Source organism: Peromyscus eremicus, chromosome 2, assembly GCF_949786415.1.
Source record: "Peromyscus eremicus chromosome 2, PerEre_H2_v1, whole genome shotgun sequence".
NCBI lineage: Eukaryota > Metazoa > Chordata > Mammalia > Rodentia > Cricetidae > Peromyscus > Peromyscus eremicus.
In genome coordinates, this window is record NC_081417.1 from 153,248,898 (window position 1) to 153,273,756 (window position 24,859).

At 48.9% G+C, this 24,859-nt stretch overlaps 1 protein-coding gene across 1 annotated transcript in view; it reads right to left on the reverse strand.

Moving 5' to 3' along the window:
• The window catches only part of Fhad1 (forkhead associated phosphopeptide binding domain 1), a 128,230-nt gene that overhangs the window by 76,917 nt on the left and 26,454 nt on the right, over positions 1 to 24,859 (reverse strand). Inside the window, exons 4-9 of the mRNA XM_059255338.1 lie at positions 22,506 to 22,767; positions 15,860 to 15,969; positions 12,333 to 12,587; positions 5,224 to 5,347; positions 3,224 to 3,354; positions 1,281 to 1,370 (exon numbers count right to left, since the gene is read on the reverse strand). Coding sequence (XP_059111321.1) covers positions 1,281 to 1,370; positions 3,224 to 3,354; positions 5,224 to 5,347; positions 12,333 to 12,587; positions 15,860 to 15,969; positions 22,506 to 22,767 — 972 coding nt within the window. The remainder of the gene's footprint in view (positions 1 to 1,280; positions 1,371 to 3,223; positions 3,355 to 5,223; positions 5,348 to 12,332; positions 12,588 to 15,859; positions 15,970 to 22,505; positions 22,768 to 24,859) is intronic.

Sequence of the window (24,859 nt, forward strand, 5' to 3'; positions counted from 1 at the left end):
TGAGGTCTGAAGTTTGGATCTCCAGAATGCAAATAATAGCCTGATGGGTGTGGTAGCCGGCCTGTAATCCAGCATCAGAAGGCGGAGACAGGGCCTCTCAATCAAGCCCAGAGCAAGCTCGCTAGGGATGAGAGCTATATGGGGAGCTCTGGGTTTGATTGAGAGGTCCTGCCTCAGTGACTAAGGTGGAAGGATGATGGAGGATGATTCCTCACATCAGCCTCTGGTCTCCACAGGCATACACACATATGTACCTCCTCCTACACGCGTCCACACACATGCATGCCACGCGAACGTGGAAAATGGGAAAAAGGCAATAAAGTAAATAAATACCAGCACAAATCCTGAATTAAGTACGCAAGAGAGCCATTAACTCACTAGAATCACTACTTTGTAAGTATATTTTTAGACTGACTGAGATAAGGTTTATTTGAAGGATAGGACAGTGCAGATTGTATTATTATTATCATTATTATTATATTTGAGACAAAGAGAAGAGTTGTCCTCAGCATGTGGAAGAGCACATCTCTTCCTGTCCAGGGAGCTGTGCCTCCTGCAGAATGGAAGCTCTTTGGCCAGTGAGATGCAAGAAGGACTGGGTGGTATAAGCAACGATCATACCTTCATTGCAGTTTTTTAAAGGTTTATTTTTAAGTGTGTGTGTGTGTGTGTGTGTGTGTGTGTGTGTGTGTGTATACCCTTTAAAGCCAGGAGAGGGCATCCTATACCCTGGAACTGGAATTCCAGGGGTGTGAGTCACACAATATGGGTGCTGGAAAGTGAACTCAGGTCCTCGACAAGAACATTCTATGTTGTTGAGTCCCTTCCAGCCCCTCTGCAGTTATTTGTCTGGCTGCCTTCTCTCTAAGGCAAATGATGGCCTTTCTCTTTGTTTCATTTTTACTCAGTGTTACAAAATCTCTGTCGTTAGAAACACAGAAGACCCTCGTGTTCACAGCATGGCCTGTGGCTGTGACCCCATTTAAGATGGTGGAACTTAGAGTTAGGTAAACATAGGTCCGGGGCAGGGGACTTGAATGAACTTCTGTTACAGCAGCAGGAGTGGCCTCCTGTACCCATCCTTGTCCCTGCTCAGTTCCAGAGGAAACCGATGAGAAAGACAGAGCCACCTGGTCCGAGAACCCTGGAGAGAGCTCTGTGGCTCCCTCCAAACAGCACAGAGCCAGAGCGTTATGCTTTGGGGAGGGCTGTGAGTCCCACCAGGAACGTCAAGGGCAGACTCTCAGAGGTGTGCTTATGGACGCGGACATTCAACTCACGCTTCTGCAGAACTTCAACTCTTTCTCCTGAGCCTCCCTGCTCTCCTTCTGAGCCTCCTCCTTCCTTAGCTCATCTTTCAGCTCTGAACACTGAGGAGAGAAAGAACAGCAAAGAAAGAGGCCAAGGCTGGTGGCGTGGAGGTGTCTGGGGGAGGGCCTTCCCGGGGTCCCAGCAGGCCCTGAGCACTGTGCTGTTCCACTCCAATCACACACCCACGCTTAGCCGGGGAGACAGCTGGTATCTGACAGGCACACAGATGCGTCAGCGGCCCTGGGTTCCTGCCTCTCTCAAGATCTGAGATCTAAATTCCTCTTCAGAAGCCAGCAATCCGAATCATGAGGAAAACCCGTCTTTGAAGAGCTGGGTAAAGGAACATGTGTGGGATGCCACTGGGAACCTGGGTGGCTCTAAGGGCTGCATCTTGTTCCTTCTTAGGTTCTGACCATCTGGCCATGGAGTGAAATACGACACTCTTTTTGGAGGGGGACTGGGCAGCAGGCAGCAGGACCATAAAGAAGTGCCCTTTGTCCCACCTTGTGATTCCACTTAAGAATCTGTGAACAGATTCTTTTTAACTATCAACTCCACACAACCTAGAGTCACTTGGGAATAGTGTGAGGAATTGTCTACATTAGGTGACCTATGTGCATGTCTATGGTGGATTGTTGTGATTCTTAATCGATGTAGGAAGACCCAGCCCATCGTGGGTGGCACCATTCCTTAGGCAAGAGGTCCTGAACAGTGTGAGAGAGGAGTAAGCAAGTTGACGATAAAGCAAGCAGGGATCTGTGGGATTATTCTCTCTCCACCCTTGACTGTGGACAGGATGCTTCAAGTCCCTGCCTTGACTTCCCCTCAGTGATGAACTATAGCCTAGAAATGTAAGACAAATCCAATCAATCCTTTCTTTCTTGAGTTGCTTTTTTTTTCTTTTTTCGGGGTGAAGGGGGGAATCAAGATATTTTATCTCAGCAACAGAAATGAAACTAGAACAGAATGCACTCTAAAGCCAGTGGCTGGATGCTGTCAGTGAACCTGAAGGCTTGAGGACCTTCCTCACCGTGTTCTCAGTGTGGTGGTTTGAATGTGAAACATCCTCCATTGACTCATGTGTTTGAACATGGTCCCCAGCAGGTGGCGCTGTTTTGAAAGGCTGTAGACCCTCCAGGAGGTGGAGCTTTTCTGGTGGAAATGTGTCAATGGGGGTGGGCTTTGAGATTTGACATCCCAGCCTCACTTCCTGTGTGTTCTCTGCTTCCTGAGGGTATCATGTGACTGTCACCCCAACTTAGGTCCTCATGCTTACATAGAAGGTACTTCACCCTCCTAATATCTTTTGGAAACAGTCTCATGTAGCCCAGGCTGGCCTTGAACTCTTGATCTTCCAAGTGCTAGGATTACAGGCTTATACACCATATGAACATAATGGACATGTGTATGAGTTAGAATCAGCATCATGTTAATTCTGAGCCTGAGGTTCACTGTTCTTTGAAAAGCTGCAGGGAGGGGACTGGAGAGATGGCTCAGTGGTTAAGAGCACTGGCTGTTCTTCCAAAGGACCCAGGTTCAACTCCCACACCCACACGGCAGCTCATAAACACCCTAACTCCAGCTCCAGGGGATCTTGTGCCCTCTTCTGGCCCCCACAGGTGCTGCACTCACATGCACACACCTATGCACAGACACACATAATTAAAAAGAAAATAAATCTTAGCAAGAAAAGAAAAGCCACAGGGAACTTGGCTCTTGATGTTGGTCTTTCGAGGAGGACACTTTAGAATTTAGTCTCTGGGCAACTCCTCCTTATGTCCCTGAAACCCACGATATGGGAGGAGGCTGTGACACCCAGAGTCAAGGCCCAAGAGAAGTGAAGAGGGGCATGCCACATGACTATGTAGGTCCTTCTTACTGAGCACTGAGGAGATGTGAGCCAGGTACTCACCCTGGAGCCCAGGGCTTCCAGCTGGTGCTCCTTTTCTCTGTTCTGGCTTTTCAGTTGGTTCACCTCCTCCTTTAGCTGCTGAATTTGCTCGTTCCGTGCGTACACGTCTTTCTGTAGAGATGTCACCATCCCTGTTTTAAACAAAGCAAGGACAGAGACCAAAGACACAGTGAGGATGACTGTCAGCCGCTGAGGACCCCAAGAGCTGGAATGGGGCTCAGACCATGTGTGTGGCCATTTCTTCCACACAGAATCACTCCCCAGGGGAAGAGAGATGCTCCTCCTGCCAGATACCAGGCTCAGCATTGATATCTGCATTTCCTCACTCTCTCTCCACTGTGGGTTTCGTTTTGTTTTTGTTGTTGTTGTTGTTTTTTTTTTTTTTTTTGAGATAGGGTCTCTCACTGAGCCCAGAGCTCATCAATTATCTAGACTGACTGGCCAATGAATCCCAGGGATCCTCATGTCTCCACCTCATCAGTGCTGGGATTAACAGTGTGCACCACCGTGCCTGACTTTAAAAAAAAAATTATTTATTTGTATTTTATGTACATTGGTGTTCTGCCTGCATGTGTATCTGTGTGAGGATGTCAGATCCCCTGGAACAGGAGTTATAGACAGTTTGTGAGCTAACATGTGGGTGCTGGAACTTGAACCCGGGTCCTCTGGAAGAACAGCCAGCACTCCCAACCACTGAGCCATCTCTCCAGCCCCAGCAGGGGGTCTCTCTCTCTCAATATATTTTTTAAAGATTTATTTACGATGTATACAGTGTTTTGCCTGCATGTATCCCTGCAGGCCAGAAGAGGGCACCAGATCTCATTATAGATGGTTGTGAGCCACCACGTGGTTGCTGGGAATTGAACTCAGGACCTCTGGAAGAGCAGTCAGTGCTCTTAACTTCTGAGCCAGCTCTCCAGCCCCTGTGCCTGACTTTTTACATGAGTTCTGGGGACTGAACTTGGGTCCTTTTGTTTGCCTGGCAAGCACCTTACTGACTGAGTTGTTTCCTCGGCCTTTGTTCCAGAATTCTTGACACTCTTCCTTTTTTTCTCCTGATACCTCTGTTCTCTTCTAGTCTCTAGACACATGTTCTCTGCTTCAAAGACTCCAACCCCCTATGGGATCTGGCTCTGCCTTCTCCTCTGACCCCATCTCTCTCACAATTTCTCTTTCCTTGAGACACACTCACCTGTTGCTCCTTCAACAGAGCTAGAGCTGGTTCCTACCCCAGGACCTTTGCACATGTGTTTACGGCTAGCAGTGCACTGTTCCCACAGGGCTCCTCCTGCAGACACACGCGGCATCCCTTTCCTTACTCCCGAAGTCCTTCACCACCATGTTGCCCGTTTTCTTTTCTTTACAGCACCGTTCTATCCCTCAGACAGGCTTGCTTACCTATGTATGCCCGTCACTGTCACCCTCAGCTATGTACAAGCCTGGAGCGTAGGAAATGATGACTTGCTTAGGGAGGGCTCTCCTCCCAGAGTCCAGAACTAGACACAGCAGTTGTTAGTAAATGTAATACAGGGGTGGATGGATGGATGGATCCATGCTAATTCACTTCTGTGGCTGTCAAGGTGGCCCATGAGTTGACTGTCCCCTTCCCACATTCTTCAGCACTGAATTACCTTCGCTGATCAGTTAGCAAACGGTTTTTACTTGGGCCAAGAGCCCATTCAAGGAAATGGTTCTCAGGACTACAGACCACTCAGTATCTTTGTTATCCCTGAAGAGATGGGTGCTAGCTAAGAGATGACATTCACTCAGATGTTGACTATGGCTGATTTTGAGGTAGACCTTGTGCTAAAGCTAGTTGGCAAGCATACTTCTGGGAAAGACCCCCCCAGTCACCGACAGTGTGGCCTGAAGGTTGCTAAGAACTCTGAGGCTCTGTCTAAGCTCAGGAAGAAGAGTGTGGGGGTTGATTGGTGATGTCTGCCAGGGCCACAGGAGTCAGTGGTGGGGGAGCACCCACTAAGCCTGACCCCAGAACTCACCGGAGGTGATGGCGTGGTCTCTCTTTAAGCTCTCGCCTTCGTTCTTTAGTAACGTGATTTCTGAGTTGCGCTCGGCCAGGGTCTGACTCAGCACCTGGCTATAGCCTTTTTGAAGGGCGCTGATCTGTGGGAAGAGGCAACACATAGTCAGAGGGCCCTGGCCCAGGTCCAAGACACATGGGCATTTCCCAAACCTGTGCAGAGATTCTGATCTGTCCCATGATCTTGTTTCAGTGCTGACGAAAGTGCCACTGCCCCGCCGCCCTGGGATACCTGTCCTCTTAATGTGCATTCTTGTGTCATTGGAACTCTCAGCCATAAATAGACCAGCCCCGGGGTTTCCCATCAGCCATCACTGGCTAGATGTCAAGCAGAGTTCAAGAGAGGGCACAGGTCGTAGCCTTAATTTCCTCGGATGACAATGGACATATTTCACAGATCTCTGTAGAAGATGTGTCCAATCTGCAGTCCATAGACTGTGTGCACCCCAGATTAGCCACGGATGTGATCCAACACAAACCCAGAAACTTATTGAAAACACTATGAGTTTTTAAAACAATTTTATTGGGGGTGTGGTCATGGGCATACCGTAGTGCACACGTGGAGCTCAAAGGAGTTGGTGCTCTCTTTTTTTCCCTGTGCGTTCCAGGGATTGAGCTCAGGTAGGTGAGGCTTGGGAGCAAGCACCTTCACTAGCCCGTGACATTATTATTATTTTGAGAGTTTTAAAAATAGTGTAGTTCTTACACATGAATTTTGTCAATGACACTGTTGAGTTGCAATGTAAAAAAGCTGTTCACAGCTGGGTGGTGGTGGCGCATGCCTTTAATCCCAGCACTCGGGAGGCAGAGGCAGGAGGATCTCTGTGAGATGGAGGCCAGCCTGGTCTACAGAGCAAGATCCAGGACAGGCACCAAAACAACACAGAGAAACCCTGTCTCGGAAAAAAAAACCAAAAAACAAAACAAAAAACAAACAAACAACAACAACAACAACAAAAAAAAAAAGAAAAAGAAAAAAGAAAAAAAAGAAAACTGGTCACACTTGCCGGCGCTCCAGACACATTCACAGATTTGGCTCCTTCCATGGAGCCTCATAACACCCTGAAGGATGTCCCCATAGGATTCCCACTTGAAATCAAAAAAAGGAGAGCTGAGGTTGCCTGCTTAGGGCTTCACAGCTGGCCTGTTGTGGGGCTTCACTTAAGCCCAGCCTACAGATGCCTGGCTCCCCATTTGTCACAGGCCACAGGAACTGGTGTCAGATGCTATGGGGCTGATGGTTCAGTTGGTAAAGCTCCTGCTATGTAAGCATGAGGACAGATCTCCAGAACCCATGTCACAGAGCCTGGTACAGTGGTGTGTGCCCGGTACCCCAGCACTGGGGGGAGGAGGGGGGACAGGTGGTCCCTGGAGCTTATTGGCTAGCCAGTTTAGCTCAACCATGACCTTCAGGCTAATTAAGAGATCCTGCCAAGAAACAGAAGTGGAGAGCTATTGAGAAAGATAGCTAAGATGGGCATAGTGGTGCACACCTTTAATCCCAGCACTCAGGAGGTGGAGGCAGGTGGATCTCTGAATTTGAGGCCAGCCTGGTCTACAAACAGAGTTCCAGGACAGCCAGGGCTACACAGAGAAACCCTGTCTCGATAAATCTAATTGGGACAGGGGCAGATACCTGGCTTCAACCTTTGGCCTCTATATGTACACACCTGCATGCATACACAAACACTTGTACACAACCATATTCATACACACACACACACACACACACACACACACACACAGAGAGAGAGAGAGAGAGAGAGAGAGAGAGAGAGAGAGAGTGTTGGAGTCTATACTATGTAGCCTATACTTGGGGGGGTGTGTGACTGCCAACATCTGGTCCTTGCCATCTCCAGGCCATGCTGCCATAGGAAAGGCCCTGGGTCCTGTCTTAGTTTTTTGTTTGTTTGTTTGAGACAGGGTTTCTCTGCATAACTCTGGCTGGCCTGGATCTCACTATGTAGTCCAGGCTGGCCTCAAACTCACAGAGATCTGCCTGCCTCTGCTTCTCCCAAGTACTGGGACTAAAGGCGTGTGCCACCATGCCATGCCTGGTCCTGTCTCAGCTTTTAGCTCTGTGAGCATGATCATGCTAGTCCCGACTTTTCAGGGCTGTGGAGAGATTTTTATAAGTTAATAGCCTTAAAAGTGCTCAGACAATGCCCCGTGAACATATAGATATTAGCTATGATTATATGATTACATCCTGTGCTGTTTTGGCTTTAGCTTCTGGTTGTTTTGAGGGAAGGAAGACAGACTATATTTTTGTGTGTGCTTGTGAATCCTGTCTAGACAAACTTAACTACCGGATGACTGCTGACCGTCACGCCCTGTCACAGGCCTGGCATGAAAATGACAAAGGGCAGGTCCTGTTCCACCCAGATTGGGGGCGTGTCGGATGGGGTGGTGTGGGGTGGGTGGGTGGAGTGGTGGGGTAGTGGGGGTGGGGGGAGCAGCACATGCTGCACCTGCATCTCACCACTAGATGGCGCCCACAGGAACGTGTTGGGCTTCCCTCTGCGCCTGATTGGAAATCCTTGGTAAAATCAAACAGGGGATTTTATTTAGCCATAAAGAAAAACAAAATTGCAGGAGAATGGACGGACCTGGAAAATATTATATTAAGTGAGGTAGCCTATTCTGATCTCAGAAAGACAAGCACCATTTGTTATCTCTCAAATGCGGGGACCTTAACTTCTAATTTTTTTTGTACTTACTTATGTATATGAGTGTATGCCGGCATCTTTGCCTATACACTACATGTGTCCATGATGCCCTAGGAGGCCAGAAGAGGGCATTGGATCCCCCTGGGACTGGAGTTACAGGCTGTTGTGAGCCGCCGCGTGGGTGCTGGGAACTGAACCTTGGTCGTCTGAGAGAACAGCCAGAGTTATTAACCGCTGAGCCATCTCTCCAGCCTGCTTCTAATTTTTTTGTATGCACTGTCTATGTGGGAGTGGGGGAGGGTAAGAGGCCATGAGAGGGGAAAGGTTCCCTTAGGCAGGAAACGACCCTATAATTAAATCTCAGTGAATGTTAAGTACACTTTATTTAAACCCCCCAAAGTCATGACTGGTTAGATTAGAGCAATCATGGGAAGACATAAGTTCCTCATTAGGTTGTTAGGAATTGCTGCTCAGATGTGCTTGTTAGTAGTAAAGAATGCCACTGGAAGTGCTGTGGTAGTTTCCTCATATTTTTACACATTTAACTACTTCCAGGGAGTTTTGGTTTTGTTTGGATCTTGGCGCCTTTTACCTTTCGTTAATTCTTATTATGCACATTTAAATCTCCTTCACTTTCACTAGTTCTTAAACCTTCTAATAAAAATTTTAAATAATGGAAAAGACCCAGGGAGGTTAATGCCAGTGTGTGTGTGTGTGTGTGTGTGTGTGTGTGTGTGTGTGTGTGCAGGGGGCACAGGTTGTTCCCCTCACCATCCTTGGAGCTACACACCAGGATGTGTGCTTTGGAAACCATGGATGAAGAAAGCTCACCTCTTCCTGCTTACCGTAAAAGACACGTGCAATTAAAAGTAAACATTTCTACGGGGCTTCAGAGATAGCTTAGTGGGTAAGAGAGCTTGCTGCACAAGCAGGAGGATCCAAGTTCAGATCCCAGCACCCACATAACAAACGAACAGCACTGTCAGCACAGAAGCCTGTAAGCCCAGCCCTGTGGGGGACAGAGAGGTCCCTGGGCTTGCTGGCTCCCAGTCTAGCTCCAGGCTGAGTGATCCTGCCTCAGGGGAAGGAGACTGAGAGGGCTACAGGTGTGTGTGCCTGTTCACATATGCAGGCATACACTACACATGTTCAAAACCAAAATCAAACATGCCTAAGTCTTAGCCTAAATCTTTCTTGTGCAGGACACCAAAGACATTCTCTGAAGATGAGCTTGGGGATGAGGGATGGGGATGAGGGATGGGAAGGGATGCCCCTAAGAGTTTAAGGCCATTTGACAGAAAATATTTCAATCAAGCCCCACAGCTCCAGGGTCTCAAATTGCAAACAGTTTTCAGACGTCTTCATAGCCTTCATTACCCAAATAAATATCCAGACTGTCTCTCATTGGCGCAAACCCCAGGATGTTTACTGCCTGGTTAGGCTGCATAATAAAACGGGTATTGGATCATAAGAAAGTTAACAGTGCTGGGAAGAATGATTGCCTAGAGGTAATAACCAGCCTGCTAATTAGCACAGGCGCGGGGAAGCGGGCGCGTTCTAGTGGCAATGGTGTCGGATGGAGGAGCTTTGAGAGCGAGTCGTCAGGCACATGCTTTGAGGGGACCCCCGATAACACATAAAGTAATCAGAGCCATTAATTAACCTGCTGTGCACCTTTGGCTTCTGCCCGAGGGCTCTGCTGGCAATAAAATAGTTTGGGAGCTAAAACATGAGCCCGTGGAACCAGATTCGGATTTAAATCCAGTGCATCTTTGGGTTCAGGCAGGCTGTGACAAAATCAGCTTCAGGAAGGGAGGGTTTGTGTGGGCTCACACTTTGAGGGTAGAGACCGCCCTGGTGACAGGAGCAGGAGGCAGCTGGCCACACGGCATCTGCAGTCAGGAAGCAGGGAGAGATGGATGCTGGTGCCCAGCTCGCTTTCTCCTTTTTATTCAGCCCCGGACTCCAGCCTGGGGGATGGTGCCACCCTAAGTGAGGGTGGGTTTTCTCGTCTAGTCCCTCACAGTCATGCCCAAAAGCTGGTCTCCAGATGACTCTGGATCTGGGCCAGTGGACAATCATTATCTAACATCACAGGTCTCGTTATAAAACACTGTCTTTTGGGCCAGTGAGAGGACTCAGTGATGCAAAGCTTTTTTTTTTTTTTTTTCCACCAAGACCGATGACCTGCATTTTACCCCTGGGATCAGACTCCTGCAAGTTGCCATTTGACCTCCGCATGCGTGCTGTGGTGCACACACGCACACGTAAAAACCAAAATAAAACCCCACTTTCAGTTACAACTGACGATAGAAGTGTAACAAATGAGTGTGGTTGTTTCTAGATCATTCCCAAGGGAAAAATCACTAGTTACTTGAAACGATACTCCAGTTGTGACCTGCTGCCACAGACAAAGATAGGTGAGCACTGGTCCGAGCTGAGTCCTGTTGCTGTGGTGAACACTATGTCCAAAGGCAACTTTGAGAGGAAAGGGTTTATTTTATTCTACAGTTTACAGTCCGCCATGAAGTCAGGGCAGGAATCCAGGCAGGAGCCTGGAGCCGTGAATTGATGCAGAGGCCACAGAAGAAGGATGTTTACTGGTTTGCTCTTCATAGTTCAGTCAGCCTGCTTTCTTTCTTTTTCTTTTATTTTCTTTATTTCCTTTTTTTTTTTTTTTTTTTTTTTTGAGACAGGGTTTCTCTGCATTAGCCCTGGCTGTCCTAGAACTCACTATATAGACCAGGCTGCCCTCAAACTCACAGAGATCCACCTGCCTCTGCCTCCCGAGTGCTGGGATTAAAGGTGTGTGCCACCAGCCCAGGGTTAGCACTGCCACCGTGAACGGGGGCCTCTCGTGTCAATCATTAACAGTTTATGTACAAAACCAATGTGGCCACACATTATTTCTTTTAAATGTATTGTATGCATGCAGGTGTATATGTACGCATATGTATGCTGGCATGTTCACGTGTGTGGGTAGACATGTGCATGTGGAGGTCAGTGGTCAGCCTCGGGCCTTATTTTTGGGGAGCCATTGACCACATTTTTTGAGAGAGGGCTTCTTACTGGGACCTGGGGCTTGCCTCTTGGATGGACTGGCTGACCGGAGAGCCCCAAGGCCTGCCTTTACCTCACCCATGCTGGCGTTACAAGTGCGGGCCGCCATGCCTTGCTCCTTTTAAATATTTTTAACTAGAATGTTTTAAAGAATTTCATACATGAGTACTGTATTTACATCATTTCCACCTCTTCTCTCCTCCTCCTACCCCTCCTGCATCCCACTCCCTCCTCCTCCCACTCCTCCCTCATCCCACTCCCTCCTCCCCCCACTCCTCCCTCATCCCACTCCCTCCTCCCCCCACTCCTCCCTCATCCCACTCCCTCCTCCCCCCACTCCTCCCGCATCCCACTCCCTCCTCCTCTCACTCCTCCCGCATCCCACTCCCTCTCAAATTCATGGCTTCTTCATCTTTAATTATTATTGTTACATCTATGCATATATATTATATGTACTATAAATTATTGTTATATAGACACACACACACACACACACACACACACACACACACACACACACATCCTGCTAAGCCCATTTCGTGTTGCTCACAGGCACACGTGTTTCTGGCTGACCCACTCCATTGACTGCCTGTAGCTCTTCATCTAAGGGTGGGGCCTTGTAAGAGTTCCCCACCCACAATGCATGCCTTGCTTTTTTACACGGCTTGGGGATCGAATTCAGGTCCTTACGCTTGCTCAGCAAGCACTTGAACAGCTGAGCCATCTCCTCAGCCCAATTGCTGTTATTATAAAACAAGAATTTGGATCTAGGTTCCAGAGAGTGGAAGCTGCCTGGTTACTGGGAACCTTCTAAGTGGAGAGTTTTCATTTGACGACACAGCCCGTTACGGAGCCAGGGGCCACCTTCAGGGTTTGAGGGGGTGTCGGAGTTGCCTGAGCTGGGGATTCTCACTTATGGGCTAACTGGCTGCAGCTCTTTTGGAGTGGGGCAGCATGGGTGTGATGGGCAGTCAGTAAGGCAAGAAAACCAGGCTTTGGGGTAGAAATGAGAAGCTGGGCTGAGGGTGTGGGGTCACCTAGGCAGAGCAGATCCGAGTCTGCAGTGCTCTGGCACCGGCTGTGAGCTGTGCAAGCTCCAGGCAGCTCCTGAGCGTCTCTGGAGCCACCACAGTCTCTTTGTGGGGTGTGTCAGAGGACTGTGACACATCTAAAGAATGTTCTCCAGGGCCCAACACACGCTGTACTGGGAAGCAGGGCCCCTGGTGGTCTTCTGCCCCTTACCCTCCATGATGCCCCAGATGCCCCTCTTCCAGCTCCCCCCATCTGTACTCTTATGGTGGGGACTCTAGGCTCTGATGGACTTGTTCCCGGGTCCTACCTGGCTTTTCATACTCTCGATCTCCTTCTGCCTGAGATCATCGTCTTCGTCCAGGCCCTGGAACTTGTGGACGCACCTGTCACTCTGCCTGGCGGCGGCAGCGGCGGCAGCAGCAGTGGCTGTCTCTGACAGCCTTTGACTCAGCTCGGCCACCTCGCCCTGCAGGTTCATTATTACTGCATCTTTGTACTTGGACTCCATTTCAAAATCAGAGAGCCGATTGACCTCTCTCCCCAGCAGCATAATGATCTCATCCTGTGAGGGGACAAGAGAGAGGCTTACCAGGGTGGGGGTGGGTGGTAAGCTTGGCCTGTTTCTACAATATGGAGGAAACAGGGTGTCACTCTGGGGAATGTGGGGGGTGGCTGGGTGGGTAGGCAGAAGGGCAAGGAGACATTTACAGACTGCATCTCTTGGAAGGCCCCAGAGAGATTAGAGTTGGGTTAGAACCACAAACTTGTGCCTTGGTGCCTATAATGGAGCCTCTGAGGCACAGAAACTTCCTTTACCCAGAAAAAATACTTTCACACGGTAAACCACAATTTCCCCGGCAATGTCAGTGGGCAGGGGCAGGAAGTTTCTTTTCTTTTCTTTTCTTTTTTTTTTTTTTTTTTTTTTTTTGGTTTTTCGAGACAGGGTTTCTCTGTGTAGCTTTGCGCTTTTCCTGGGACTCACTTGGTAGCCCAGGCTGGCCTCGAACTCACAGAGATCCGCCTGGCTCTGCCTCCCGAGTGTTGGGATTAAAGGCGTGTGCCACCACCGCCCGGCATAGGAAGTTTCTTTATAATCATTTTGTGCATTCCCTTAGGAGGCCCGCATCCAGGATGTCAGAGGCCCAGCAAAGGTTATTAGAATGGCGTTCAATCCCAACACATTCTGACTGTAACAAAGGCATTAACTTAATACTTTTTTTATGTATTATGGAGGGGTCATTTTTTTCTTTCCTCTCTTCTAGAATCCTCTGCTTCCTCTGGAAGCCTCCATGAAAGTGTATTCAGGAAACCACTGAGTCTGGAAGCAGAATGCTGAGCTCTGGTGGCTTGTGTAAACTCTGGGATGTGGGGACTGTTGGTAGAGTTTCCCACAGGTGGAGCCACGCACCACCTCCCTAGGAAAACAGTGGCCAAAGAATTTTCTCAGTTTCCCCAAAGCGAGAGACGGTACCCTGAACCCCTCAGAATGTCAGAAAGATCAGAAAAACAGAATCCTAGCTACATGCCTGGGGGGGGGGGGGGGAGATGGCGCCACAGGCATGGCGGAGCCTGCTGGTGTGGCCAGCTACTTCCATGTGTTTTTCTCTGGGTTCTTGTGAACGCTTATGTTGCAGCTTCTAACAGACTCTGTGTTCCTGGGGAACCCCGGCTTCACCCAAAGCGAGCCACCCAGGGTCTCTACACTCAGCATAGACTATGCTTGGCCATTATTCATGGCACAAACATTTACTGGGCACCTACTGTGTGCCAGGTTCTGCACTGGACCCTAGATATAAGCAAACCTTTGGGTATGGTGTCCAGCAATGGTGTCTATCTTTCTGGTGAGGTCCCCTATGCCCTTCTTAAGGAGTGTCACCCAGTCCTCCCACGTGGTCTTGGTAGTATTGAATGTCAATCAAGTACCTCACTCCTTGTCCCTCCTCCTCATGTCCCTGTGTCCCAGGCTGGTGAACCACGTTTTCTCAGAGCTCCTTGTGTGTGGATTTTAAGATGTGTGTGTGTGTGTGGGGCTGCTTCACTTTGGATCATGGACTTTTAAGTCTAGAGGCTTGGGCTTGCCCATGACTATCCTGTCAAGCACAGGAAGCCAGCCTGCTGGAGAACGACAAACTGCAAGCACAGAGTAGAACAGGCACCAGCGAGTATCCCAGTGCCATCACTGAAGAGCCTAGATCCAGCCACGCCTGAAGCTTGCTAGCCTTTCAACTGTCCAGGAAGACTGGCTGGTGCACATTTCCCACCCACTTGTCGACTCTCACTTGTTCTTGAAGGTAGGTGCCTTGGGAAATCAGGACATAAATGCTCAAAGTAGCAAAAATCATTCTGTTTTTATTTTATTCCCAGTTTAGCAACCTGGTGGTGGATTAAACACAGTGACAGCTACTTTGTGGCTTTTGTCACTGAGTGGCATTTCTACCGCCCACCGAGTCTCAGCTAGCTCGTGACCCCAGTGGACAGATGGAAAGCACCAGAAGTGATACAGCGAGTGAGCTCTGAGCAGGCTGAGTGGACAGAGGGAAGGCAGTGGAAGTGGGACAGAGGGAGGGAGCTCTAAGTAAGCTGTCAAGGTACCGCGGTGTCTGCCCTGGCACCCTGGGGACCTGGGGGCTGCGGTGCTGGGGACAGGCTGCATGCAGAGAGGTTGTCACTTCCCCCATGTGGTGGAGGACCCAGACCTATGGCTGCTACCACCTGAGACCACCAGCCCCGGGACACTCTGCACTGATTGCAGTTGTGTGTAAGCGGCAAGGAACTGGTGGAGGACCATCGCGCAAGTCACAAGAGACCCGGGAAGGGCGGATGGCTGCTTTTAGCCACTAGATTTGGGGGTGGCTTGCTGCAGGGTGACAGACTAGTGACAGTGTCTGCAAGGTGGCTTCTCATCTTACCACAGCACCTCCCAGTCTGGTCTCAGGACACCAACCTCAGAACTGCCTCCTGGTCCTAGCTACAACACTCTAAGGCTGTGATCCCAAGTGTCAAAGGAATCCCGTTTCCCCACATGCAAGAACTCCTGGGGCTCAGGCCCTGGTCTGTAAGGAAAGTGAGGCATTGTTGGGCTGTGTTTTATTGTTGCTGCTTCATTTGGAGGCAGGGTCTCATGTAGCCCAGGCTGGGCCTTGAGCTTATTATGTAGCTCAGGATGACCTCGAGCCTCTCAGCCTCTTAGTGCCACCTCTGAGTGCTGGGATTACAGATGTGCATTACCTGCCTGGCTTATGGCCTGTTGGGGACCAAAGTCGGACCTTGTGCCTGGTAGGCGAGCCCTCTTTCAGCTGAGCCACACCTTCCCAGGCTTTTGTTTTTGCTTTCAAGCTGTGGCTGGGTGGGGAGTGATGGGCTTCTATGCTGATTCCCTTTAGGGTTCAGCCTCTGACCTCTCCTCTCCCCTTCTCTAAGGCATCCCCTTGGCTCAGCTGTTACCAACCTCAGTTCTCAGCAGGGGTGTGTTTTCCTCACCACTGAGCAATCACTTGGGGTTGACTGGGTGTGTGAGAGAAGGGCCAGACCTGGATGCGAATTCAGTTCTACTCCGTGCGCTGTGCAAACTCGGGCACCTTACTTAACCTCTCTGACTTGAAGTTTCCTCACCAATAAAGTGGAGGTGACAAAATCTGTCCTGAAGCCATTGAAGATGAAAGGAGCTGATGATGTCGTTAGGGGCTCAGCCTGGCTCACAGCAGGTGCTCAATAAACTGTGGACACAATTGTCTATTAAATAAGAAGTGGTTCCTTGGACACAGGACACAGAGAGGAAGAAGTGGTCTCTGACTGTTAGAGCACTGTGTCTCCCCCACCCTAATACCCCCTCACCTTGTCTTGCTGGCCTAGGTCCTGGTCCATGAAGATCTCGGTGGGAGGCATCGTCCCGGAGAGTCCCTCCACCACGCACTGCTCTGACATTTCCATGGCGCTGGCCCACACTGTGTGACATCCACAGAGAACAAGGCACAGTGGCTTCCCAAGCTTGGAGGGGCCCCACACCCTGAGCTGTGGTCATGGTTTTCCCTTGAGGGTCACATCACTTTTCACTCTTTGTTATATAACTCTTTGGTGTTGTATAGCCCAAGCTGCCCCAAACTCACCAAGTAGCTCAGGGTGGCTCCAAATTCTCTGCAGTCTTCCGGCCTCAGCCTTCTGAATGCTGGGGTTACATGCATAACCCACACACCTTGCTCTGTGGTTTACATTTTCTCTGGCTTTGTTGTTGTTGTTAAATTATTAGTCAAACAGGGTCTCACTATGTATCTCTGGCTGTCCTGGAACTCACTCTGTAGACCAGGCTGGCCTCAAACTCACAGAGATCCTCCTGCTTCTGCCTCCAGAGTGCTGGGATTAAAGGCATGTACCACCATGCCCAATCTTTATTATTTTTTAAACTTTGTGTTTGTGTGTATGCCTGTGTGTTCCTGTGGACATGTCTGTGGGAAGGTGAGTGTGCACATGTGTACAGGTGCATGTGGAGGTCAGAGGTCAACATTGGTCATGTTTCTACCTCCCTCCATCTTATTTTTTGAGACAGGGTCTCCCTGAACATGGAGCTCACTGTTTGGGGTATTCTGGCTGCCAGCGAGTTCCAGCAATCCTCCTGTCTCTGCCTCCCCATTGCTGGGATTACAGATGTGCACTACCCTGCTTTTCATGGGTTCTGGAGACCCGAACTCAGCCATTTTCCCAGCCACTTCTCTGACTTTATTATTATTATTATTTAAAGATTTATTTATTTATTATGTATACAGTGTTCTGTCTCCATGTATGCCTGCAGGCCAGAAGAGGGCGCCATATCTCATTACAGATGGTTGTGAGCCTCCATGTGGTTGCTGGGAATTGAACTCAGGACCTTTGGGAGAGCAGTCAGTGCTCTTAAGCTCTGAGCCCTCTCTCCAGCCCTTCTCTGACTTTAAAAGCACAGAGCAGAGTGTATGCTGAGAGGCAATGACATCGCTGTGGGGGGAAGGACTGGCCAGGAAAGGAGCCACCTCACCTCTCTTCCCCATCACTATGTGGCCTGTCAATCACTGAGGCATCCTCCTCCGCTGCATTAAGACCCGGTGACTGTGAGTGGGTCATTAAACCTCTCTCTGCCTTTGTGTCCACATATATAATTCAGTGACTTTAACAGTCTCTGTCACGGAGAGCTATTATGAAATTAAATAAATAAGATGTAGAGTAGGGCTGGCTCTGGGACCAAACCGGGCCTTGAAATGCACTGTGTAGCCCAGGCTGGCCTTGAACACATGGCAATCCTCCTGCCTTAGCATCCCAAGTGCTGGACTCACAGACACGAGTCACCATGCCCAATGCTTTGAATATTATATATTATATAAAAATAATAAATATATTTATTATTTTAAACTATATGTAGGCATGTATGTCTGCATGTGGGTATATACCCTTGAGTGCAGGCATCTGAGGAGGCCAGAGATATTGTATCCTCTGGAGCTGGAGTTATATATGTTACGAGCTGCCTGATGTAGGTGCTGGGAACTGAACTCCAGCCCTCTGAAAGAGTGGCCAGTGCTGAGCACCCCCTGAGCCATCTCTTCAGCTTCCTAATGCTTTTTAAAAATGAATGTTTGGGGCTGGAGAGATGGCTCAGCAGTTAGGGACACTATCTGCTTTTGCTGAGGACCAAGGTTCAATTCCCAGCCCCTACATGGCAGCTCAGAACTCTAGTTCCAGTTCCAGGCCGTCTGGTACCTTCTAACCCTCTTCTAGCCTCCTCAGGCACAGCACTCATGTGATACACAGGCATACACACTAGCAAAACATCCATGTACATCAAATCAAATCAATAAGTCTTTAGAAAGTTTTGAGCTGGGCAGTAGTGGTACACACTTTTAACCCCAGCACTTGGGAGACAGAGACAGGCAGAAGATCTCTGTGAGTTCAAGGCCAGCCTGTGAGTGAGTTCCAGGACAGCCCAGGCTACATAGTGAGACCCTTTCTCAAAAACAAACAAACCAACAAACTTTTAAAAATAAAATGTTACTGGAATGTGGCTGGAATCATTCACTTTTGGTCCATCTATAGCTGCTGCTTTTTGCTCTACAAGGGCAGAGAAGAATAGTTTCAGCATAGGCCATGTGGCCAGTGAGTCTAAACTAATTGCTATTGGCTTCTGTGGCTCTGTAATATAGTCAGTATACACTGGGTCTCAGGTGAGCCTGTAACCCCAGCTACCCATGAAGAGGCTGAGACACTGGAAAAGAAAAATGAGGTTTTTCCAGTGGAGTCTCACTGGGTATACAAAGCACACCTAGGGGGGCAGGCCTGTGCCCAGCAGTAGATTGTACCAGGCTTTTTCTTTTGGGCCACCAACCGGCTCCCAAATCATGACAGGGAGTCTTAATATTGATTATGAGTGCTTGGCCTTATGCTTGTTTCTTGCTAGCTCTTAAAACTTAACCTGTTTCTCTTCATCTACATTTTGCCTCAGGGCTTTTTACCTTTCCTTTTTGTATGTCCTACTTTTCCTGCTTCTTCCCTGTCTGTCTGTCTGTCTGGTGACTGCCTGTCTGGTGACTGCCTGTCTGGCTAATTCCAGGTGTCTCCCTCTCTTTCTCTCTCCTTCTCTTCATTCGTCTTCTCTTTCCTAGCCTAGATTTCGCCTCCGATTTATTCTCTCTGCCTGCTAGCCCTGCCTATCCTTTCTCTGCCCAGCTATTGGCTGTTCAGTTTTTTATTAGACCAGTCAGGTGCCTTAGGCAGGCAAGGTGAAACAAATCTTTACATAGTTAAACAAATCTTTACATAATTAAACAAATGCAGCATAAACAAATGTAACACATATCTACATCATTAAGCAAGGCAGCAGAAACAAGTGTAACACGTCTTTGCCTAGTTAGAATAGTATTCCATAACAATGGATGACCAACACAAAACCAACTCAGTGGTGGTTTTGGAGGATTTTTGTCTCACAATGCTTTGTCTGGTTATTTTTTTTCTTTTTCCTTTTAACCTTGTAGGTCTTTTGGTTATATTTTATAGTTTCCAACTTTGTTATCATGGCTTTTCTGTGTGTGCAAATGTGTGTCTGTCAGCATCTGTATCTGTTTTTATGATTGTCATTTGGCCCCGCCCCCTCCCCTGTTTGTTTTGTCCAATTCTGGTTTGTTTTTATTTGATCTAATTTTATTATTTTAGATGCCTGTTTATATTCTAATGAGAGAGAGAAAGATAAAGAAAGGGTGTGGATTTTGGTGGATGGAGAAATGAGAAGGATCTGGGAGGAGCTGGGGGAGGGGAAACCATAATCAGAATATACTCTATGGAAAAAAATCTATTTTCAGTAAAAACTTAAAATACCATCTATCTGCTTGCCTGTCTGTCTATCTATCTATCTATCTATCGAGAGATATCACATCTCTCTCTCTCTCTCTCTCTCTCTCTCTCTCTCTCTCTCTCTCTCGCTCTCTCTCTCTATATATATATGAATGAAGAATATATATATTCTTCATATATATTCTTCATTCATATATATTCTTCATATATATTCTTCATATATATATATATATATATATATATATATATATATATATATATATATAGAGAGAGAGAGAGAGAGAGAGAGAGAGAGAGAGAGAAAGAGAGAGATCACAAATTCAAAGTTAGCCTGGGCCATACAGCAAGTTCAAAGCCAGTCTAGGTAATTCAGTGAGACCTTGTCTCAAATGTAAGACAGTAATTGGACTGGGCTCGGCTTCAGTGGCAGAGCAAATGATCAGCTGCATAAGGTCCTGGGTCCAAGTCCCAGCCCCTCAACAGCCACTGAGCAACTGTGTCAAGTGAGCACCCTGACTGTTGTACCTTCCTGCTGAGATGATCTCCATTCCTCTGGGAACAGAAGCCAAATAACCCTCTCTTCCCGAATTTCTTCGGTCACTTGAGAACAGCAACAGAGAAGTAACTAACACATGTGGGAAGGAGTCTTGCCCACAACCATGTGGCAGCGTCACATTGGAGGCAGACTCGCCAGCCTCAATGAAACCACAACTTCTACCTCATGAGATATGCTGAGCCACAGTCACGGGGTTGAACAACCTCCAATCCCTGACCTACAGAGGCCATCACACACAAGTTCTTCATTCACTGTGTGTGTGTCGGGCTGTTGGGTTTGGGGACAATTTGTTACATCACAGTTAATGACTGATACACATTGTATGTGTGACCTCTATATTAAAAGACAAAATCTATTGAACTAGTTTATGGTGTACGTGCTAAAAACACTTAGGGGGAATACTGTAGACATGTGCAATGTGCTTTGAAATGCATAAGATAATAAGTTGGTTCAGTTAATGAAGGACGGGACAAATAGATTTAAAATAAATAATAAAGGGCTGGAGAGATGGCTCAGCAGTTAGGAGCACTGGCTGCTCTTCCAGAGGATCTGAATTCCTGTGGCAGTTCACAATGGTCTGTAACTTCAGTTCCAGGGGCTCTGACACCCTCTTCTGGCCTCCATGGGCACTGCATGCATGTGGTGCACAGACTTATATGCAGGAAAAACACCCAGACATATAAAATAAATCAATATAAAATAAAATGCAGACCTAAACAGAGCATCATAGATAGAATTAGGTGAAAACTCTCTGTGAAATTCTTTCTGTTGTTAGCACTCAGGGTGGAGCCCAGGGCCTCACACAGGAGGCAGACCTTCATCCACTGAACTGTACACCCAGGCCTCCTCTTTTTTATTCGGAGGCAGGATCCTGCTAAGTTACCCAGAGTGGCCTTGAACCCACCCTGTAGCTTAAGCAGACACTGAACCTGTGATCATCTTGCCTGTGCCTTCCAAGTAGGACCCACTCCGTATGTTTGAGTCCAAATGTTGGGGGATGACAGGCAGCTTCCAGAACCTGGGTGACTCATTTGATGATGGTGATGGTGAGGGTGATGTCCATCCTAGAGTCCATGTACTTACTCCCCAGTCCCAACATTTCACAGTGGAAATTATAATTTTAGTGATGGAGAAGGGCGGCTAGGCAAAAGGTCATGATCAAAGTCAGGAGCAGAAGTGGAGAGCACCAAGAAAATGGGCTGTGGAGTTGAGGCAGGGAAGGCAAAGAATGAAACCTTGATCATTGCACCCTGGAGGAAGCCTGGAGACCGATCTGCTCTGTTGCTAGGGCTACTGTGGCCAAGAGGACAGGAATGGACAGCATGTCCTATCCCCAAGTGCCCTGAAACTTTTGAGAAGCGGTTGGGGTGAGAGTGGGGTGGTACCCTACTCTTACCCCAAGGCTGTGTGTTTCCGACACCACAGAGCTGTGAGGGGGCAGTCATGGAGATGAGGGATAACATTATAGAAAATGTTACATTAGCCTACAGCGGAGGTAGCTACCCTCTGGGGAAAGCACTTTCTTTAATAAACTTCACTTTCTTCTCACCTGCACCGTAGTAACACATTTTCACAACTTACCAGGGCAATCGGGGTTTCTGTTACCAACACTCCTGCTCATCTACAACAAAGGGAATCAGGTAGACCCCCCTAAACTCTGTATCAGTGAACTGCACAGGGAACAGCAGTGTGGACTGGGGCTCTGCGGCAGGCAGTCTGGGAGGCAAACAGGACCTTGAAGGAGGATCCAGCTGTTACAAGAGCACAGCTGGATCCTGTTTTCTTATGTAGGAACCCACTATGTAGACCAGGCTGGCCTCGAACTCACAGAGATCTGTCTGTTTTTGCATCCTGAGTTGTGATTAAAGGTGTGCACCACCGTGCTCAGCTTTATTTGTTTAAGAAGGTTCTCATGTAGCCCAGGCTAGCCTTGATGCACCATGTAACCTAGGATGGCCTTAATCTCCCGACCCTCTATAAGCTACCATGTCTGGTTTTGTGCAATCCAAGACTTCAAGGCCTTCATGCATACTGTGCAAACACTCTGCTGATTCCATCCCCAGCCTTCCCTCTTTGTTTGAGTAATCGTGGTTTTTTATATTTTATTTCTTTATTTTAAAGATTTATTTATCTATTATGTATACAGTGTTCTGCCTGCAGGCCAGAAGAGGGCACCAGATCTCATTACAGGTGGTTGTGAGCCACCATGTGGTTGCTGGGAATTGAACTCAGGACCTCTGGAAGGGCAGCCAGTGCTCTTAACCACTGAACCATCTTGCCAGCCCCTGCCCCATCTCATTTATTTTTAGCTCTGTGTGCACATGTGTGTGCATCTGCATGTACACGTGCTTGTGCCCCATTGCATGTCTGAGGAGGTCAGGGGACAACTTGCAGGAGTTAGCTCTCTCCTTCTACCTTGTGGGTTCTGGGAATCAAATTCAGGTCGTCAGACTTGGTGGCAGGCCCCTTTACCTACCCAGCCCTTTTGCCTGCCTGCCATATGCGTTTTACAATCAGTTATAGTCCGGTTTTAGAGACAGAGAAAAGGGGAAAACAAGGCCAGTCTGTGTTCATGGCTTTATCCTTGCTAGAAGCCATCCCCCAGAGCCCGGCACATACCTTGCTTGATGACAGGGGATTTGGGGTCCATCATAAAGGAAAACATCTTCCCGCTGGCACTCATGGGCCGCTGGTGAGGGCCAGGCGGGGCCATGGTGGGCCTGGGGCAACCCTGTGACCAACTTCTATGCACCGTTGTTGGCGGGATGCCCTGGTGGAAGGGCATGTGGGGTGGCGAGGACGACTGGTGTGGCTGCTGTGTGGGCAGAGGTGGCTGCGGCCTTGGCCAAGGTGCTGGGCCCCTCATCCATGGGCAGGAGACCTGTAGGGCAGACAGGAGACGCGGAGGAAGTGGCATTCAGGCACAGCATGGCTTGTCCTGTGACCCAGCTGGCGAGTCACTCCCTCCAGGAAACCTTCTTGCATCCTCCTCAGGTTCAGGACAGTGACCTAGCCGTGGAAGCCCAGGTCGCCATCATACTCTGCCAAGAGATCCCCATGTATTGGCTCATTTAATGCATTGATGTCAATGACGCTGAGGCCGGACAAGATCATGCTGTAAAAATACGATGTGAGAATCCAGCTGCTGCTCAGGCCTCAATACATGCAGGTCTCCATCTTCTCACGGACACTGACAGACACCTAACCGACTCCCAGGGGCCAAGGTCTCTCACCCGGATGTGAGTTTACATCAAAGGGGTACATACACCCTGCTTCCACCTCTTTCCTGCCTCCCGCCTGGGAACCAGAGAGCCTGGCTGCAGACGTGTGCTGTGAAACCTTCCCATCGTCAGGAATGTGGGCTTGCTTCCTCTCTTCAGAGCCCCCACCATGCTGTCAGACTCTGGTTCTGGGGCCTGAACTCTCCTTCAAGTCCATGCCATCCTGCTGTGTGTCTGACTGTCCACGGTGTTAGTAAACTATTCTAATACACCCCATACCTGCAGTGATCCATCTCAGTGCCCTCTCCTCTCCCAAGCCATTGATACAGCCCCGAACTGATGGGATGTCAGCCTTCAGGGACTAGGACCTCTCCCCTTCTCACTCACCCCTGTATCTGTAGCACCTACAATGGATACTAGGTATGTCATGCCGGGTGTAAACAGGGGCATGGAAGGAAGGGTGAGCAGGTCACTGAGAGTCAGGTCAGCTCTAGGGATCCCCGGCCCAGACAATTCTTCCATCCACATTGCGGTCCCCCTATAAGTCCCAAGGCTGAGAACTCAGGGGTTGGTGTGGATGCTGCCCCATCCACCTTCATCCTCAACCTCCCGAACCCCTGGTTCCGGCAGGTGCTTTATAGACACCTCAAATCTGGGACCCGATGAAGGTGTCTATGGCTGCTTCAGTGCAGATGCTGGCAAGAGCCTTCCCCCAGGAGAGACGTCAGGATCTGTCCTCTCAGGAGAGTCTGCGTAGTGTGGGCTGACGCAGAACTTGTAATAAGGCTTCTCCCCCGTGCCTTGCCATTTGATGATGATGGCAACAGGGCTGTGGTCTGCTGCTCTGGGCTCACCTATTCCCACAGCAGCCCTTGGATGAGTCACCCAGGCTCAGGGAACATTAGTTAGGGCTCTGGATCTCACGCCCCCCCCCCCATCCTGTCTCTCTGCCTGTCTATCATTTACCTCCTTCCCTCTCGTGTTCTCTATTTTCTCTCTCTCTTGCTTTTCTCTCTCCTCCCTCTCTTTCCTTCCCCCACCTCTCTCTCTCTCTCTCTCTCTCTCTCTCTCTCTCTCTCTCTCTCTCTCTCTCTCTCTCTCTGTGTGTGCGTGTGCACGCGTGCCCATGCCCTCCCTCTGTCTCTCTCCTCCCCTGGGAATGAATACCCAGCACACTTTCCAAGCGCCAAGCTCTGCTGAGAGCTTTGTGGCCCCAGTATGTCCAAGGCTGTCATTCCTCTTTTTGAGCACTAGCCCCATGAGGAGCAGACAGCCACTTCTAAACTGGAGCTTGATGAGATCTCTTCTGCCATGTCTCCATCAAAGGAAGGCTGTCTGTCCCCTGCTCAGGGGTCTGACTCTGTGTGAAGCAGGTCAAGGACCCTGGGCATCCTAGAATACTCTTAGAGCCAGTGAGGAGAAAAGTATCCAGGGAAACTGAGTCACTTAGGAATGCTATCGTACTGACCCACTTTGAGTCTGTTTTCAGGAAGGACACGTGGCTGAGTTTTGGTCCTGGCTGGGCCCTTTAGCCTCAGTTTTTTCTAGACTGTTCTAACTGGATTAATAGATGCTTACTGAACATGTGGCCTGAATGCATCTCAGGCGAACCAACTTCGAGAGTACTGAGTGATGAGGAACATCACCTCCCAGACCACAGGCAGGACCCACTCTGCATCTCTGGGTCCAGGTGGTTCTGGGCAATCTCCCCCTGTTTTGTGGGAGGGACTAAGTAACCAGACAGTCATATCT